Genomic DNA, 20,034 nt, shown 5'->3' with positions numbered 1-20,034 from the left:
AGCAAGCCTTTACTCTCCCTACCTACTCCAACACTGCTCCGCGCATCCCCCCCACCCCTCACTCATTCCCCGTGGCGGGTGTGCTCCCGCACCCCCTCCCCACGGCCCGAACCCCCCGGGACCGACGTGGGGCCGGCTGCACCCCCACCTCCCTACCCCACACCCCCTCCCTCCCGCCCGGAGGCGGCTTTAGAGCTCGGGGGCGGGCGGCTTCTCCTCGCCGCCCCGCCGATCCTTTGCCAAGTCGCCGGTGGCGGCGTGGGCTGCGCGGGGCGCGCAGGGGTGGGCGCGCAGCGCAGCGCGGCGGGCAGGGCTGGGAGCGGAGGAGGGCCCTGCCCCGGCCGGCCGGGCTCTGCGGGTGTGCGTGGATGGCCCTGCGAGGGCGGCGATGGCTGCGTGATGGCCCAGCGCGGGCAGCCCGCACCGCACGCCATGGCTGCCAAAGACGAGCTCTACAGCAAAGTCATCCCCAGGCGGAACCGGCAGCACCGCGCCGGGACCATCAAACATGGCTCGTCGCTGGAGATCCTGCTGTCAATGGGCTTCCCCAAAGCACGGGCGTAAGTCGCCGCCGCACCGGCCCCCTTTTCTTCCTCCCCCACCTCCTCCTTCTTCCCCCCACCCCCCCACCCTGCTTTCCGCGCCTCTTCCCCCTTTTCGTTTTACGGCGGCGAAAAGCGACGGGAGCTTTTCTGCTTCGCTGCTCCAGCCCGCCGAGGCCGGGGGGGGAGGGATGCGGGGCAGCCCGGGGATGCGCTCCCGGAGCGCTCCGGGGATGCTGCAGGGGCCGAGGGATGCTCCGGGTCGCCGCTCCCGGCAGCCGCCGCCGCCTCCAGGCAGGAGCCAAAGCCGGGGATCGAGGGGCTTTGGGGAGGGGGGGGGAGGTGGCAGGTGCCGCCCAAGGGAGCTGAAGGGCCTCGCTGCAAAGTTTGGGATGGGCAAGGAGGCGGTTTGTGGAATTCGATAGGAATTGGAGCCCATCGTTCCCCTGGCTTTGGAAATGAGGAGTCCTTGGGCGCAATTGCTTTGGCTAACTCGGTCACCCGGGAGATTTTCTTTAATCCACGTACAAGAGAACCCCAAAGGAACGGAGCAATAGAAGAAAATTCCCGTAGTCCAGAGTGGTAGGTTTTTCTTGCCCGACTTAGCAATGCCCTGGTGTAATCTCCCTGCATGTGCTTATGCTTTAAATTAATTAGGCAGCAACCTAATGGTAACTTAATGATGACTCTCCCAGTTTTAAACATAGTGACTCCTGAAGTGGGACTGTGGGCTTTAGGATGCAAATGAAACCAGCAGGGACTTGGATGATTCCTTGATCTGCTTAAGTTTTCCTTTTGCTGCTGATACCAATCAGAACTCAGTGGTTTTGCAGCCTGTCCTTGTGCATTTGTTTTCTTTTGAGAAATACAGAGGAACACATGAGCTGTTTTAAGGATATTTGTCAGCTGTGGATTCACGATCCAGTAGCACAAACAGAAAATCTCATGTGTGTTTTCCATTGCCCTACTGATGCTCTTTCTGTCTGTCAGTGATCTATAGCTATCTGCTGAAATCAACAGCATTTATGTACAGTGAATGCAAATGGAGATAATAGGAGGCTGGTGACTTCATGCTCTGCTTGTATGGAAAAACAGATGTGCAGCTAGAGAAAAAAAACCAGTCTAATACTATGAATGAAACTAGTTATTACCTGTACAACAGTGCCATCAAGGCTGACAGACAGCCCCACTCTTCCCTTTTCTGTTAGCTGAAGAACTATCCCTGGGGCTCATTGCCCAAGGAAATGCTAACATTTGCCAAAAATGGACCCAAAGTTTCATCGTTCAATATAGGGAAGGTTAAACACAAAGAGCAAGCCAGAGAAAGGGGTAAAATATCCCCAGCTGCAAAAAGCATTTATTGCAATTGTAACCAGCCAGCCAGCTAAAGCTGTCTTGGTGCTAAATTCAGGGTAATGCAATATAACCCTGTTGGAGAGCTCAGCTCTCTGCTGGGAGGGGAGCTGCTTTCCCCAGTCTGAAGTAGAAATTAGTGCCCCTGCTCCAGCCTGCTACAAATAATTCATCAGTACAATTCAGATGAGAGGTAAAATGGAAATAAAACCAAACCAATAAGTACAGCCACCAAGGGCACACTCTGGAATGGTTCGGAAGCAGGAGAGATGGCATCCTGTGGCAAAAGGACATTCCCTAAAGGTCACAGCTTCCCAGAAGCTGCTTTTTACCTCTCAGCATATTACTCTGCAGGTGCAAATGACAGAGATTACTGAGTTGCCTAGGAGGTAAAAAAAACAGTCTCCAAAAATGTTACTGAGTCTTAAAGCTCTTTCGAGTCTTCTCCCCAAACTCTCCCACCTCTCTTTTCTACCCCAAAGCTTCAGTTACAACAGGAGACAGAGAATTTAGTGAAAAGGGGGATTTCAGATCTGTGCCTGTAGATCCTGCATACAGATACAAGCCAGGCTGATACTTAAAAGTGGTGACCATCTGTTTGGATGGCACAGGAAAAACAAAGCTCCCAAGTTGTCAGACTAGACTGTCAGGCATGTCACAAAATGCCAGTGCTGTTGGCATCAGTGGCCTCCTGGCTTTTTGGTAGAGCTGGGGGGATTGACTGGGGCAGGGGACAGAGAGGATTGTTGAAGCTGTGGTAAGAGACACAGGAGTTATCTGGAGATTGTAAGAGTGCTGTTCTCAGATGTGATGCTGACAGTACTGAGATCCTGAGAAATAATCACTTTGTCTAGCTTGCAGCTTCTCATTTTAACTTGAGTAACTTCATGTACCTCACACACCTACCAGGAGGTCAGCTTTTGTCTCTTTGAAACAGAAATCATTAATTATTTGATAATACTTCTCTATGCTTACAGTTTATAACAGTAATAAGAGCTTAGATGGCCAGGATAATCCTGGGCTTGCTGAGGATTCTCATGTTCATTTTATTTTCCTGCTTTCGTGTTACTTTGGGGATGCCAATTCCACCCTCTATATGCTAAAATAATAAAAGGTGAAGGAATAAATATGATTTCCAAATATTACTCAGTGGTTAGAGTAGACAAGGGCAGAAAATTCTGTGAGGCAGGCTGAGCCAAAGAGAGGATGTCACAGGCATTTATGCTTTGGGTACAAAGTGCAAAACTGCCCTGAATTTTTTGTTCCAATAAAGACATTATTAAATAAGCCTATATTTGTCTGTCCTGCATGTGGTATATAGGGGACTGGGGACAGAGTGTCCATCAAAGAAGAACATATCTTTCCTTTCTGAGATAAGATAAGCTGAGATACATATATATATATATATATATATATATATAAATCTCCACCAATGTCTCACAGCAGACTGGGACCCCAGAGGTTTTCCTTGCCTTATTGGCACCAGCAGCAGAGCAGCTCTGTTGTGTGCTGCTGGACAGATGTCTGTCTGTCTTTCTGTCTCTGTCTCTCCTTCCTTTCCAGCATCAGATTCAATTCAGCTGGGCTACTCTAAATTCCCTTTACAGCCTTTACAGGCTGTATTTACCTGTGTATGGCAGTTGCTCACACCAGGCATCACTTTGGACTATTGCCACGAAGAGTTGTTCTCTTTTGGGTTTATTTTGTCATCATATAATCATTACTTTTCTATTTTGCAATTATCTTACGTCCTGTCTAGTCACACAGCAGGATGCTCTCCCTCTCCCAAGCAGTTTCTGATTCGAGCAAGGCAAATATTCTGATTGCCATTTTGCAATCTGAGCACCAAAGCCAAGCATTTTACCCAGGGTGACACAGAAAAATTAACCAGCTCCCCAATATCTCATGACCCTAAATACAATAAAAACCTCTCTCTAGAAAAGATTTCTCACAGCTTTTAATTCCCACTCGCCCCAAAATATTCTACCTCATCTCATTATGGATCTATCATCAGTGGTTGCACCCACAAGACTAATCTGGCTGCCAGCACCTCTCATTATTGTGTGATAATCCCATATTTGTGTTGATAGCCTTCCTGAGAGGCAGTAGAAGGGGAAGCACAATGTAGTTTACAGACCATTGAAACCACAGGGGATCACTTAAAACTATTACACGTGTACAAGCAATTAAAAAAATCCATGGGTAGTGTGTAAAATGCTGAGCATGGCAATATTTAGTGAGGGGCTGTGGTTTCTTTCAGGATGAAAGAAGGCCTCTTGCCCAACTTAATTTAGTGGAATTAATATTAGGGATAAGCAGTTGAAATCCTCTAGCCTGCGTGGTACAGAAATTAGTGTGGCTTCAGAATAGGCAGGTTTAGGGATTTGCAGTTTTAAAAGTTTCATGTCAGAGTTTAAACCCCTCCAAAACACCCTCAAAAAGGGCAAGTTAAAATTCTTAGTAAGAGGAAAAAAAAATCCTGTTTGCTTTGTTTTAATCCTGAGTGTGCAAATGTGCATCAATATATAAATACAGAAAATTTAAGATGTTACTTGAGTGTCTGCACAGAGCTCTGCATGGAAGCCACAGCCCCAAGGTACTATTTCAGAAGAGATCCAGACCTAGAAATGAAGATAATTCTCTAGCCCCTGTCATTACTCTAACTGAGTTAAATCACTGCCCATAAACAGAACACTTAAATTACAGGCATCATGCTTTTTTTTTTGTTGCTATCCTCTGTGTGATAACTAAGAGATGAGCATTATTCTTGACACAGGTGGCAAAGCCTGAAAAAAAAGGGGACCATCTTCTAGAAACAGGTCCATAATGCTGGTTCAGTGTGTAAATGCTTTGCTCCTGGGTGGATCTGCTGATGCCAGACACAATTCCAAACACTTCCCCCTTATAAAAGTGGGACAGACAGGAATATTGGACACTTTACCATGAATCAACTTCACTGCTTCCCCTCTGCTACACATTTCCTCCTTCCTCCCTCCTACAAAAGACCACCTGGGTTTAACTCTGTGTTCATGACCACGAAGAGGAGTTAATTCACAAAGCTGTACCACATTTCCCCTGCTCCTGAAGAGAGAACCAAGCCAGTTTGATTGTGATTTGCTTTCTCAGGAACTGTGAGAATATGGGAATATTAAGAGTTTCATTATCCTCCAAGAAAAGAAGCTCAGATCCAGTTTACAAACAGCAAAATCTTCTCTTGTGTTTTCAAAATGTTTTCTAGGCTGCTAAAACATGTTTTGCTTGGTAACAAGCTTAGCAACATCACAGTACTGAGCATGGAAAGGCTGCAAAGTCTCTCATTCCTTGAGGGTTTGAACTGGATTTGGGAAATAAAATACTGCATGGGGGAAAAAAAAGTGCAGCCGATGATCTTTGGATTTTTAAGTGGTTTCTGTTCCTTCACAGCCTTGCCTTCAGGGTGTTAGCTTTCTGCAAATACTTTTGGCTGAAATTCATCCTACTACAAAGGACCAGCCCAAAGCGTGGGCATCCCCTAAGCCCCACTTAAGCCCAAGCTTTAGGAGGGTTTTCATGCTACATGATGATTTTTAATGGCCTGGGGTGGGGAGGGAAACCCCATCCCAAGTGAAGCAGTTGATGGATAGAAATGTTTCTAGAAACAACAGCTCAAGGCTACATTGAAAGTGGATTTCCAACTTTGTTAACAGCACTGGAGGAAATCTTCAGCTACTGCATGGAAAATCTGGGTGGTAGAACCACAAGGTTTAGGCAAAAGCTTCTCCTAATGCTCTGTGCCCACCATTCCAGATAGTGGCTTTCAGGCTTGGATAGAACCACCAGGGCCACGCAGAACATAAATCATGTACCCAAAACACTTCATTTTCCAGCACTGCATATCAGCCATCAGACTGATGGACACCTTTAAGTAGGGGCTTCATAGGAAGTGTTTGTGACCCAGCTTACACTTGACTTCCAGCATAAGAAGAGGAACTTGCTGGAGGTGGCAGACCACTTGAACAAGAGCTGCTTCCTCTATTGTAACCTTCCCTTTTCCCTCTCAAGGCTTTTGTGAGAAGCTGAGGGGCAGGCAGCTCTTTTTCCACCCAGGGGCTTAAGGGCTGAGACTCCACTGTAACTTGAGCAGTGGTTTGAGCAAGCAACCCGTCCCATTCCTCTATTGCAGTTCCTAGGTTCAGCACTGAGGCCTCTCAAGAATTTTGTCCATCTGTGCTGGAAAGGGTCCAACAGGTCTGCAGTGCACAGAGGAACATGGATATTGGGTCAGCAGCTGCCAGGAAGGTGCACTGGAGAAAGGCTTGAGTGAACAGACATTTGGGATGGAGTCCCTCTGCCTGGGGATTTTTTTCCACTGGTTTTATTGCAGCTTTCTGCTCTGGGACCATGAGTGCAGTATTCAGATTGTTCCGTGCCACTCTGTTTGGTGTGGGGGAGATCTCTATCAGAGTTCCTTGCTTCAAACTTCTAAATGGCTAAAACATAGAGGGCTCTTTATTTTCACTGCACAGCCTAGAAACTGAGGCACAGAGAAGCTTATACATCAAGTCAGTAGTTGGGCTGGCACTTGCACCTCAATCTGTAGTTCCAGTCTATTAGCTCAATCACAAGGCTTAGATAGCTAATCAGAACATCTATTTCCATGACATTGTGTAAAATTTTCAAATGGGGAGAGAGCTGCTCCCATCAGAGGTAGAAGCAGCCACTCCTGTGATAAGATCACAATCTACAATGATAATGGCAGCACTAGCATTCCATATTACCCCAGTGATTCAGTATCCAGAACTGCTATTAATCATATCTGATAGCTGGAAGAAGTGGAACAATCAGATATTCAAGTCTGATGTTGACAAAGAAAATATTTCTGCCACAAACATGGGGAAAATAGTTTAAGGGCAGAGCATCCCTATACAAGGTCAGCAATCACTGCAGAACTTGCTGTGTAAGTGGGAGCTGCCCAGAGAGCAAACCTGCATGTGTTCACGGGAGGGAAAAACCCCTCATCTTTATAGTGCTTTTACACATCTGGCTTCACTGGGATCCCATATTTAAATGTCGAAGTAAAAGATTTTTTTGTCTTGGAGCAGAGGTCCTGAAATTGATCCTACTCTCTACACAGGGAAGGAGAGAAGCTGCAGAAAGTGCAACCCAGACCCCACACGTCAATGACAGAGCCTGAAAAATTACTTCGTGCCTTGTGTGTCAAAAACCCAAGCAGTTAATCACTTCATCCTTAGCATGCAATTCCCTTTCAAGCTACATATCAGTTTGGAGTGATACAGAAACCAGTGTTATCTTTTCCTTTTCTGTTCCTTTTCTCTCACACTTCACAGACCTGATAACTACTGTCAGGCGCCAGTTTAAATTTACTGATGAGATTCTCAAGACAAAGACTCACCAGAGAAACTCCTGATTTCAGATATCAAGCCTGGGCTGTTTAAATGGAGCCTTGTTTGCATAAAATGCTCATTATTCTTCCCCCTTGGAGGCTTGGTGACAGTGGCAGCGTGTTGGCCTGTTTCTGCAGAATTCTGTACCACTTCTTATAAAGTTTTCTGGAAGTTTACCCCTAGACTAAGAGCAGGAGCCCATGCCTGAAGGGTGTTGCCAGCCCTAGGGACCCCCTGGATAAATACAATGTCAGGATTTGGAGGGGAATTCCATTCTCTGAAAGATCACGGCCAAAAATTAAAAAAACATAAACACTATTCTGGTGCTTTTAACTGTCAAGTGCTAACCCTACTGGCTCCTGATGACTCCTGCATTTTCAAGTCACCTTTGAAAGTGAATCTTAGAGTCTCAGACCCAAACCTTGCTCACACTTGAAAATGTTGCCCTGGGTTTTAAGCGGTGCTCATAGCGGATTCACAGCGTGTGCTCTGCAACTGCAAAAAGAATAGAGACATCCATGTGTGTGTCTGTACTGCACCAGTCTAATTATCCTCAACAAGCAGAGTCATCAAAAGAGCTGTAGTTCAGCAGCTGACAGCATTTTGGATTCCATCACCAGGACTCACTGCAGGCTTTGTGCATTACAATGGGGTGCGCCGACGCGCCTGTGTCTTACTCACCCCCTATATAAACAGACCTGAAAAGAATAGGCCCTGGCTTTGCTTGGTATTCTTCTGTCCCCACCATATCCTCTGCTGCCTGCTCGTGCACAAAGACTGAATTTGAAGAGCAGCATAAAGTGGAGGGGGGAAAAAACATCAGCAAGAAATAATAGGAAATAACAGGATCGCCCACCAAGCAGCAGCGTAAAACTTAAACACTTATAAGCTGGAGCCCAGAATGAGTGACAGGAGGTGTATTTGATGCCTTTGCTTTCCCCAAACAGCAAATTCAAGTTCGTGAGACTGAAATTTCCTGTCCTTGCTAGCAGGAAGACCTTGCAGGGCCATCCCCATCAGCAAGAGATGAGCATGGAAAGGTTCTGCATGTGGCAGAGCGGAGTCTACGTGGGGACTTTTCATGTGGTATTTAGCCAGGTTCTGCAGCTCATGATAGTGCAGAATTAATCATTCATGGTTGGTGACTGTAAAATAATTGTAGAAATGGATGTGTTTCAGAGAGATTTTTCATCCCCTGATTTGTAAAAATGACTATTTTTTTATCTCTTCTGCCTAGTGAAATATAGCAAGTTCTTGCACAACACAAATCTCATTTAATAGCCTGATTCAGCAGAGCCCTTCCTTGAGCACATGCTTCTCTTGAATGGCTGAGATGAAGATGTTTGATACATTTCTACCCAGAACAAAAGGGGAGGCATTAAATGGCATCAGAAACACCTGAAAGAGATCAAGTGGTACTGGTTGTCTCCGAAGCTGTCCCTTGTTTTATTGAGACTGAATCAGCTTTATGACACAGCTTTCAAGCCCTGAGTTTGTGCTGCCATGAAACCCCAGTGTTGTTTTTCCCCTTTTATAACACCAGTGAGTAGAAGCCTGATTTTTATGCACCACAGCCCTGTTGTGCTGGGGGCTGTGCAAACAGAAAAGGAAAACATCATCCCTGCTCCAAGAGCTGGCAATCCAACCAGGAGCCAGAAAGAGCAGATTTCTCTGGAGAGGAGGAGAGGGAGAGGCCACATGAGGAAGCAGACAGTGTCATCTCCTGCTGGCAGGCTGCAATCCCAGCATTGCCTCCCAAATCCTTTACTCCCAGCTGTTACCCATAGTTACAGGGAGTTAGATTGATGGCTGAGATCCACAGCTGCCTGGGAATGGCACTGTTATGAACAGCTATTTTGGAATAAGTGTCATTCCCATTGTAGAGACAAGAACAAAATTTCAAATGAGACAATACATCAAGTTACTTGATGCCAGAGAGGGCACCTTCATTAACATTTGCCATCCCCTCAAGACCAAGGGCACTCTGGAATGGCAGGCTGCAAATGGTGTCAATGATGTCCTGCTCCCTTGTTCTACTATTATATTGAATTTATTCTTCACAATCAATATTTCTTTCTGAGGGAAGCTGCCAAGTCCTAGCAAGTGTCAAATCACAATATATTACCCATGGATAACTTGCAGTCAGTTCTCCCAGGAACCATTCAAAGAAATCTCAAACTAAACAAGAATTGGATCTGGCTCATATTCACACTAGTCTGTAGGCAATGGAAACAAGCTTTGGAATAAATGTTAACTTACACAGCTTACAAGATCCATATATATTCACTTTACAGTCTTTTCAACCCCCTCCCATAGTGTAGCTGTATCATAAATGCATTCATGTCCTAAAGACCAAAGCCTCCAGTAGTATAAATCAGCCCAGCACCATTTACTTTGTTGGAGCAGTAGTAATACACACCCAGATTTTACCCAGAAGTAAATTATTTCATTGCTTCAAAAGCTTCCTTGAGAGAAACAGGGATTTTTTTACACCGTTCAGGTAACAAAAAGACCCTGTGTGTAAATACAGATCAGTACCAAAGCCTCTGAGAGAAAAACACATTCCTCAGTTGCTTCTTGCCTATTCCCAGTGCTTTTATACCTTGGGGCTGCAGATAATATACTTTTTTTTTACTGACTCCATCTCTGTGCTGCAGCACAGAGCTTCTCAGTGCCCAGCTGCTGTGTGCTTGGGGAGCACTGGGGTCTCACAGCACTTCCAGAGCTGCTGCACATAATGAGGTTTTTCCAGGCAGCACGGGTGCAGCTGGGTCCCCAGGTACTCTGACTTATTTGGGTCTGAAACACATCAGCCAAACATAGCAGGCTGGGGAGAGGATGAGTCAGGATGGGTGCACAGAGACCAGAGTTGTGCAGGCAGATAGAATCATAGAATTTTCTGGGTAGGAAGGGACCCTTCAGATCCTCCAGTTCCAACCCCCCTGCCATGGGCACCTCCCACCAGCTCAGGTTGCTCAGAGCCCCATCCAGCCTGGCCTTAAAAACTTCCAGGGATGGATGGGGCTTCCACCACCTCTCTGGGCAATCTGTGCCAGTGTCTCACCACCCCATGGTGAAGAACTTCTTCCTAACATCTCATCTAAATCTCCCCTCCTCCAGTTTGAATCCATACCCCCATGTCCTATCGCTCCCTGACATCCTATAAAGTCCCTCAGCAGCTTTCTTGTAGCCCCATTCAGATACTGGAAGGCCACAATAAGTTCTCCTTAATAATTCTCCTCTCCAGACTGAATAACCCAAAATTTCTCAGCTTGTAGCTGATGCTGTTTGCTTACAGCATTGCAGTGCTCCCAGGCTCACTTTCCCATCAGTATCCATCATCTGTGCTGTGTAGCCCCCTCTCTGGAAGCCCCCAACTTTAGAGGTCAACACATCTTCCCAGCTTCCATCACTTCCTCCAAAGCACCTGATCCTCACCAGGAATGGGGAATTCTAAAGAGGAGAAGGGAAGGTTGAAAGTGCCTGGGGTTTTGCTTGAGTCCTACCTGCCTACCACCATTCATCACCCAAGGAGCTCACCAGGCTCTTTGTGTGAGTCGGGCTCACCAAGGATGCTGGGCTGCTGGGCAGCCCTCTGTGATCCTTTTCCTGCTCTCCTAGGAAACTCCTGTGACCAGCTGCTGATTTCTGTGCTTGTGCTTGCTGCAAAGTGAACTTTAAAAGGGTAGAGCCAAGGCCACCCAGCAAAACCGTGGAAAATCTTGGCTAAGTGATGCTCAGTGTCTCTGCAAGTCAAACACCTCCCATCAAGCATGAAAGCATTTTAAGGTATTTGCCTGAGGACACAAAAGAGAGCTTCTTGCAGTCCTGGGTTTAGATCTCAGTAATTTGGATTTGCCAGCAGGCCATAAATAGCACCAGAATGTACACTTCTGTGGCAATTAGATCCCATCCCAGGCACCTACCTCAATTTTCCATCTACCAAAGTGTTCTCTGCAGTGTATCCACAAGTCTTAACAGGACATTTGATGTGACTTTCATTTCACTAATAGATACTGTGGTTTCTTAGGTGGGGTGTAAGCAATGGTAAGGCAGGAATCCTTTTTCCAGGCTGCTTTATCTTCCCCTTCCTTGCATCGGTTTTGAGCGTCAGGAACGTGCAGTCAGTTTGTTTGTGGAGTATCTTTTCAAATCACAAAAGTATTTGAACAATTTAGATGAGATTATGCAAATGGGATTGAATGTTGTGACTAGGTAATTGTTCCTTTGCTTCAAGGGATGTGTCAAAGCAGGCTGGAATGAAAAACTCCTGAAAAATACTGTGGATTTTTTTTGTTATTGGATTTTTCTGGTATTGTTATCAGCGGCGGGTGCAGAAATCATTGGCAAATCCCAGGTGCATTCCATGTACACCCTGCAAGGTCTGGGCAGAGTTGCTTTCACTGCTAAAGAGTATTATAAGTATACAAACTTCCCCAGGGCTTTCCAAGTTCAAGGCAAACTGGAGCATGTTGGGCAGCAGGAATGGCATCCTTTGAACAGCAAGCTCCAGGGAACCACACAAGTTTCCACAGGCTCAAGGAGGAAACCAGGATGAATTTAGGTGCCAGTCTGGCAAAGGATTCAAACGTGTTGCTCAAGTTCAAACACATTAATAGCTCCATTGGTTTTAGCTGAGATTACTCAGGCAGGTAAATGCAGGGCTAGCTTGTGGCCATCGAAACAATTTTGGTTTTAAATACTGTGGCACAGGGTGGAGTTTTGCTGAGGGTCTTTTGCTGCTCTCGCTACCATTAGCTAACTGCTTGATTTGGTTATCTGGATTAGTGTCTCTAATTTCATTTCCTCCTGGGTGCTAATCAGACAGACTTTTTCTCATATGTGTGTATGTGCATCCTGTTTGTTCTGAAATGTGCAGTTCCATGATTTGGCTCTCCTGACTCCTGTCCCTGCTGTCCACACTGTTGCCCACGTCCCTTATCTGCAAATTGGAAAGGAACAGGGTTTCATCTACAGCCACTGCCCCCTAATCCCTGTGAATCTTCTGCCACCCTCTGCAGTGCAAGGAAGGCAGAGAAATTTCCAGCAGCTTTCTTTGCCACCAGCCAGGTGATGTGTTATCACCATCCTCATTTCAGATACAAAAACTGCAAGCAGAGAAGGATTAAGTTTGTTTTCCAAACTGGCTTTCAATTTTTTTTTTACTTTAAACATGTAAAACCAGGCATGTGTGAGCACTCACACATCTAACCCCAGATGCATCATGTTCACCACCTTTGAAAATCCTTGCAGAACTGAAATGGAAGCATTCAAATTCTGCACCTGTTTCTGACAAACTGAGTCTCTCTCATGTGTCCAAAGCCAAACTACCAATCTGATTTGCATGTACAATCTGGTATGACTTTTCTAACAATCTGTGAATTCAATAGCTGTCTTCAAAGGTGATTTGGGGGTAGATTTTCAAAAGTATTTAGGCATCTAGGCACACAGTTCCATTTTGTTTCCAGCTATCTTTTTTACAAGAAAACCACAGGCCCTGCTCTGGTCCCCATGTGAAATCCAGGACCAGCCCAGGATGGGTTCAGCCATCACCTCCTCTTCCTTTTCAGCAGTTCTCTCAGCACCATCTTGCCTGCTACCATCTACCATATTCTGTACTTTCCTGCCTACCAGAATTTTCTGTACATCTGAAATCTCTCCCCTCATACCTATATGGCATATAAGTCAGAAGAAAAAAAAGCTTATATTCTACCTTACTCAGGTTAACCTTTATTTTTCAGTACTAGTGCTTTAGATCTCACCACGCGGAGGAGGGAAGTGCTTTCCTTAAAGATGTAGATTGCATTATAGGAAATGAGAAGCAATAATCAAAGAAAGTTCTTCATTATCAGTTCTCACCATCTCCTTTTTCACACTAGAGTACTTCTGTTGATCCAGCACAGCCCCTCTCAATTCTCTTCATTAGAGGCTGGAGCCTGCCTGCCTCTCATCATCACAACCTCTGCACAGCCACCTTCCCCAAGCCAGCATGGATTTTGCCTTTGCTTTTAAACAACCCATTTTCCAAACAGAGGCAGCTCCTTTCCCTCAGAAATCAATTACTATCAAAGCTTTTTTTTTTTTTTTTTTTTTGGCTGGCCTCATTCAGAGCACGCTGACTTGAAGAGGAATCATTCTCTTGGATTCAGCAGCCTTTGAATTGGGTTGCAAGCATTGATTTTCCTCCCTCACTTGTGTGCTAGTGATATCCAAGTCATCTATAAACCAGCTTCAGCCAGGAAATGTGATTAGAGAGCTTGGCATCCCTTCAGCTAGTCAGGAGACCAGGCTGAGAAGGGAATGTGTAAATGTTTGCAATAATTGGTGAGAATGAATCTTCTGTGCTGATGGCTGAATGGGCTCTATTAAAACATCCAGAAAATGACATTTAGGTTCCCATTCAGGAAAGCTCCAAACACGTTTGCATCCCATTGATTTCAGTAAATGGGATGGACTGCAGCAGAGAAATATTTTGGTCCCTCTCCCCCGTGCAAGCTGAGCACAGTGGGCAGCCTGTCAGGAGAAGAGTCATTTCCCCACTTTGCAGGTGTTCAGAAAGGCTGCATGAAGCACATGGCAGTGGGAAACCCAAACCCTCTGGGGCTCAAAGAGCCGCGTGCTTCGCCGATCGAATTTACAGAAAGTGCTGAAGTCACCAGAGGGGTTGGGACTCTGAGGAGGTGTCTAAGGCACCAAGAGCATCCAGCTCTGGGCCACTTTTACCCCACCAGTTTGCTTGACAGAGGTTTGTCTCTGAGAGTGAGGTCTGGGGAAAGGAGCAGAGCAGATGTAGAGAGGACCATGGCCACTGCGCCCTCCATCCTGCTGCAGAGCATCCCTCCTGCCCTCCATCCCTGCAAAGGTCGTTCAGCATGAGTGCAAACACATGGGAAACCTTTCCTCCCAGTCCTACTAAGGCTTTCCTGGCATATTCCAAAGGCAGCTTTGGCCAGGGCTCTCGTGTGCATGCATTTATTCCCTCCTGAGGGTCTGTGCTTTTGCAGAATCTCCCATGGTGTGAGAGCTCACAGCAAAGCAGCAGTGAACACATCCCAGAAACACAGCCCTGGCTTCCTTTCCATCCCTTCCCCTCTCCTAAGAGACAGACAGAGAGCAGCATGCAACTGTCCTTGCTCTGGGAAGGAAACAAAGGTCAGAAATCTGGAGCTGTAAATCTGCCACCAGTGGCTATTTCTGGGTTTGGCTCTGGTTGCAGAAATGTGCTCTGTTGACAGGTGATTTCACTGGCCCACCTTAGGTGAAAAGGAATGTTGAAATACAGGATTTTTGGGTCTTCCTCTTCCCTCCTCTTTAGGATGCATTCCAAGGAGAGAAACAATAAAAAATAAACAATAATTTCCCCCCTGAACTCCACAAGTTTTAAAACTGTTATGACTTTTTATGTCTCATATTCTTTTGGTTTCTTGCCAGGGCAGTCCCTGGATTACTTCTGACTTTTATTGACTTCCATAATCTTTGCAAGCCACAACAGAAGCACAGGGTTATCTAGAAGACTGTGGCAGCCCCTTTCCTCCACCCAGACACTGATCCTCAGGTTTGCTGCTTGCTTTACCTCCCCTGCCACTCTGGGGAACTTGTCATGGCACAACACAGGGGCAGTTTCTCTCCTGGGTATTTCTGAATCTGGGAGGCAAAGGGCTTCTTCCATTGCTGCAACCCTTCTGCAGCTTTCTAGCTCACCCAAAACATCTTGAGGCAATTTCAGACCTATTTAAATGCAACCTATTTATAATGCTGAAAATCCCTCACTTTATGTAGGGTGAGTAGCTGTAAAAATACACAGCATATACATACCTCTTAGTATTTATATACAGTCAGATGCACACATTTATCTATGCATACACAAGCATATGTTACTACAATATATACAATGCAGTTGAAGTTGGGCAGCAGTTTGTGGCCAAAGTGTGGTTTTCCTTTTCTTTTTTTTTTTTCTTTCCTTTCTACAACACAACCCAAACCATCAGAATTAGGAGCACCAGGAGAGCTTGTGGTTCAGAAAACAACCTGGAGATTGCCAACACACCTATAAAAGCTGAAGGACACATCCCAACAAGCCAGCCAACTATTGCAGAGGGTCTGCAGTGTTTACTGGTTCAAACCATGAGCAACTTGTGTCCAAGGACCAGCACTAGAAACACAAACCTGTCCTACAGCATCTTTGTTCTGATGAAGTTCTTGACCAAGCTGCTACAAGTTTGAGACCTGATTAATAAGATTTGATGCTTGCACAACAGACTGTTTCACCCATGCTTTGCAAGTTGTGGACCACATTAAGAGCAGGCTATTGAGAAACAACCTACAGGAAAGAGGTGAAAAAAAACCAGGACACTGCAGGTGACCTTCAGACCTTTACTGAGATGAACAGTGCTTTGGGGAAAGTCCTGTGTCTACCTCGTCTTGCAAGGCCTCATTTTCTGTGGTTTCATCTCAGAGATGCATAACCATTGCATGGCTGAACTTGTAGAGGATGTGAGCCAGTGGTTTCAGGAAATGAAGGGGCTTAGTTCTGATCACATTTACACATATTGAAATGAGCAGTCCCAGTGCCCTGCTGTCACTGGGGCTCTGCCTCTCTGACCTCACAGATCAGCCCTGGCCTGCTACATGAGATATGTCAGAAATCATTTCTTTGTGCTATAAGGAATAACAGCTTGCCCTTCCTCCAATGTGCATGGGTAAAAATATAAGACTTGCACAGCCTAGTGCAAGGTTCCTTTAGCTTAATGATGAAAGGTTCCTTTAGCTTAATACACCACGAAGAAGTTTGTCTGTTCTCAGTCTATGCCAGTCAGCAACTTGGAAATTTCCTGAGCCAAGCTTTATGTTTGGCCAAAAGACTTGAAAGCTGTCACTAAACCAATCCAAACTCTATATCCTTTTCTTAATGCATTAATACTTTAACCTCCACAACATCATGTGCCAGTAATCCATTATCTTAAAAGTCCCTGAGTTTGTTCTTATGCTTTTAATCACAAAAGACCTTGACTTTCTTAAGCTGAAATCTTAGGTTGCCTGAATAACCATCTAAACCAACCCCAGAAGGTGCCCAAGGTTCCTAAGGTTTCATTTTAGGTGGCTTAGTTAAACACACTTAGTTACGTGAGAACCATGCAAACCTGAGTTTAGCAAACCTACATTTAGATTCAGCAGAGACAACTGAATTCTACCAGTGAAAAAAGACCAACATCTCCCTTCCCAATCTCCCAAAGCCCTTTATTCCTCAGCCACTCCTGTGGGTGCTGCTTGTGTATTTTTTAAAATTAACAGACTTGGGGAAAAGCAGGTATATGGCATGCCCTTAGTTTTTTTTATATGTTTTGACAAAGCTTAGTTATTAAACTTAGTATGAGCTTTGACAGCACAGAAACAATTAGATAAATTTTAACTGTAGCCTTCAATGGATATTAACAAATCCACAGTTTGTCTGGGCTGGGCATCTGCTTGCTGTAAGCCCATCAAGAACTACACTGAGGCCAGGAGCACATTATAGGGAGGTTTCAAGGTTATGTGGGGCACAGTTCTCACTTGTAATCAAACCATAGCAAATACAGCTTAGAAGCCCCAGCTTCATGATTTTTGAAGGCAATTGAGTTAAGCTGAGGATGCAAGTTACTGCAATAGTCCAGACAAAGAGAGATCAGTGGTTGTTATTTGGCTGCGTTTGCTTTTAATGGGAAGCAAAAGGGCATCCATTAGAAGTGGGAAATCCCCCTTCTCCCTTTTTGATAAAAAAATGAGCTTAAAGTTCCTGCGTGAGAGTCTGGTCTCCTGCTTTTTGCTTGGGATTCCCCCATTCTCCAGCCTGCACTGAGGGCTGTTTAATTCTTCAGAATTAAATTATTCTCAGCTCAGCCTAAGCTGAACACCCCAGCAAGAACCTGAGCAAACCATTAGCAGGCAAAGCACTCATGTGGTTCTTCTCTGAGCCAGCTTTGGGATAAAGAGAATTATAAACCCATTTACAGAGTCATTTAGAAGTGTGATATAAGCAAATTCCTTGGATTCTTAGCTGAGCTTATTATGGGATAGATGATAAAGGTTAAGTGAACGTGGGGGGGAATGGTACAGTAAGAGTTGGCAGCAAAGCCTTCCCCTTGGGATTGGGGCAGTTCATCCAGAAGAAAGTACCCCCCTGTGAGCTTACATCTGCACAACTGGAAGAACCTCAGGATCTGTCCTGCAGCTAACACAGGCTACAATCCAAACAAAAGCCAAATAGGGAAACTATTGGGATCCCTGCCACTCGATTTCCTTCGACCTGAATGGAAAGGTCACAGCCTCTACATTTAAAAAATACCTAAGACTAATAAACAGCTGGGCTATCTTTTGGTAGCAGAAGAAGGTGTGACTTTATCAGCTAGATGGGTGGGAAAACTCCTCCTCTATGGTGTTTGTTTTGTCTGTTCATTTCTCCTGGGCACTTGATAACAGAGCTTGCCCTAAAAGCTATGGCTTGGCCCCTGAGCAGCAGGCAGCATGCAGACCCTGAGGACCACAGAGGCCAAGAAATGATGCTGTGAGCACCAGTGACTTCATGCTGGCTGCACTTTTACCCCTCCTTCCTTCAGAACAGGTCACGAGGGCTTTCCCTGAGTATAGCTTACAAGAAAAAAGATGATCCTTGGCAAAACAGGAGAGGCCAAAAGGTTCAGAGACAGTTGCAGGGATGCACTTGGAGAGTGAAGACTGCAATCTGCCTGTCTAGTTCTGAATGAACCTTTATTTTGCCACAAAATGCACACCAGATGCTGGGATTAAAATTGAAACTGTTTTCCCCACAGTCCCCCCAAGGAAGGTAAAATAAAAATCTAAACGTGGGTCACTGCAAAGCTCAGCAGCATTTGAGGGCTACTTTGCTGTCACCTCTGGTGGTTCTGCTCTCAGCAGGTGCAGTGGATGTGGCTGACAGGAGATTCAGCTGCTGATGATATGGAAAAAGCTTCACACCTCACACAGAGGTCACTGCTCACCTTGAGAGTAAAGATGAAAGTCATGTGAATGAGCAAGAATCGGGCAGTTCCAGGATCTCTGGCTCCTCACCACCTCAATCACACATCCCACACGTGTCCTAGACCAGGGGGAATGCCAAGGTCTACAGGGTTATAATTTGGGGAAATACTAAAGGGAAAGAATTAATCCTTTGGCTGCTGTTTACAGCCTGCAACTGGGTCTTGAGCTGACAACACCTCACACTCCAGTTTCTTGAGGTTTGAATCTCAAGTGTTTGCCCTAGGAAGCCCCTCTCTGCCTGTTCTTAAGCATGATCCCACTGACAGCACTTGTCCAAGAGCCTCAGAGATTTTTTGCAGTCCTGGATGCCAGGGGTGGCAGGGGACATGCTGTGCAAGCAGAGTGGATGCTGCTTTCCAACCAAGCACAGGAATTGTCCCCCCTCCCAGCCCCCAGCTGGTCCATAGGAGTGCTGCAAGCTCCCTGTTCAGGCTTTGCTTTCAGCTCTGTGCAGCAACTTGGGATCAATCCATCAAATCATGATGGATTTACTTGCTTGGTGGCTTACTGGGCAGTTGAACACTCCCAGAGACCAGCCAAGGGCTGTGCTTCTTCATGTGGAAGGGGAAACAGTGAAGTGTTACTGCAGAAATGGCACTGCCTGGTGATGGAAAAGGGATGAGAGCTGTGGCTGGACTCCCTCTTTAATGCCAGGAGGTCCCAAGGATGATAAGCTGTTTAGTCCATTTCTGTCTCCTCCGTTGGGTGAGTGATTCAGGGCAGGGGGTGGGTCTCATCCTTTGAACAAACAGCAGCTCTGGGCCTGAAGGAAGTTAAAGCATCTCTCTCAGCCTGCAGGTTTGATATGCCTGAGGAGCCTGGCTGTGAGAGCTCTGGGGAACAGCACAGGGGCTGCAGCTCTTCAGCAGAACACACTGGAAAGGGGGGAAGTGGAGTAAACAACACTGGGTTATTACTCTGTCTTTGATAAGGGGCTTTGTGATGTAGGTGGTCTCATTTTTTATTTTCTTTTCCCCAGTCGAATCGTGTGTTTCTTGACTATTTGGGCTGTGCCAGGTTACAGTGAGAATTGATGGTTTGTTCCTGTGGAAATAGATGGAGTATTGGAAGAAACAACAGCCTATTAGTTATGAGCAGATTTAACACCCCTGCAAAGCTACCATCTGCCACCAAGAAAGGGAAATTAAAGCAAGATGCCTGAGATTCAGACAGCTGCCAGGGCTCCTTGCTTTATGCTTTCCCTCTAAGCAATGATTCATTCTAGGTAAGCAGCAGCAAAGAAAGCTGACATGTACTTCAGGTGTTGTGCCATTAAAAGAGCATTTCTGTAGCTTTTTGAAAATGAGAAACTGTTGGGTTTGTTTGGGGTTTTGTGTTTGTCACTTACAACTGTCTTGGAGCTATAATTAGCTTTTTTGTACCATGTATTTATACCAGGGAAAATGATGCTTTAAACATCATGATTTTTCCCCTGTTAACAAAATGGTTGTACCACATGCTGTTTGCTCTTTGCTGAGTCTTTCAGGGCTCAGATGGATGCTAAACCTGTCCTACTCTTCAACTCATTGGAAGCACAGGAAGTGCTTCCCTGAGTATTTCCTAGCTGACTACAAGAAGGAAGTGCTCACCCAGGCAAGACTCTTTAAAATGTCACTTTTCAGGTCCAGACCAAAAGGCCCTGGGGATTATATCATAAGAGGGCACCCACAATATATCCCAGACTAAAATAAGCACAGCACCTATTCCATAATGGTCTTAAT

The 20,034-nt window shown here is 45.6% G+C and overlaps 1 protein-coding gene across 2 annotated transcripts in view; it reads left to right on the top strand.

Annotated features, from left to right (window-relative positions):
- The first annotated feature begins 267 nt into the window (after positions 1–267).
- The window catches only part of UBASH3B (ubiquitin associated and SH3 domain containing B), a 59,645-nt gene continuing 39,878 nt past the window's right edge, over positions 268–20,034 (top strand). The window contains exon 1 of one of the 2 annotated variants that reach the window (XM_030464853.1): positions 268–560. In XM_030464853.1, coding sequence (XP_030320713.1) covers positions 400–560 — 161 coding nt within the window. In that variant the 5' untranslated portion in view covers positions 268–399. The remainder of the gene's footprint in view (positions 561–20,034) is intronic. The other variant, XM_030464854.1, reaches the window with a different exon arrangement.

This window comes from Calypte anna, chromosome 24 (assembly GCF_003957555.1).
Source record: "Calypte anna isolate BGI_N300 chromosome 24, bCalAnn1_v1.p, whole genome shotgun sequence".
Classification (NCBI taxonomy): Eukaryota; Metazoa; Chordata; class Aves; order Apodiformes; family Trochilidae; genus Calypte; species Calypte anna.
The sequence above is the reverse complement of the archived record's forward strand: the minus strand, read 5'-3'. Positions and strand labels throughout refer to the sequence as shown.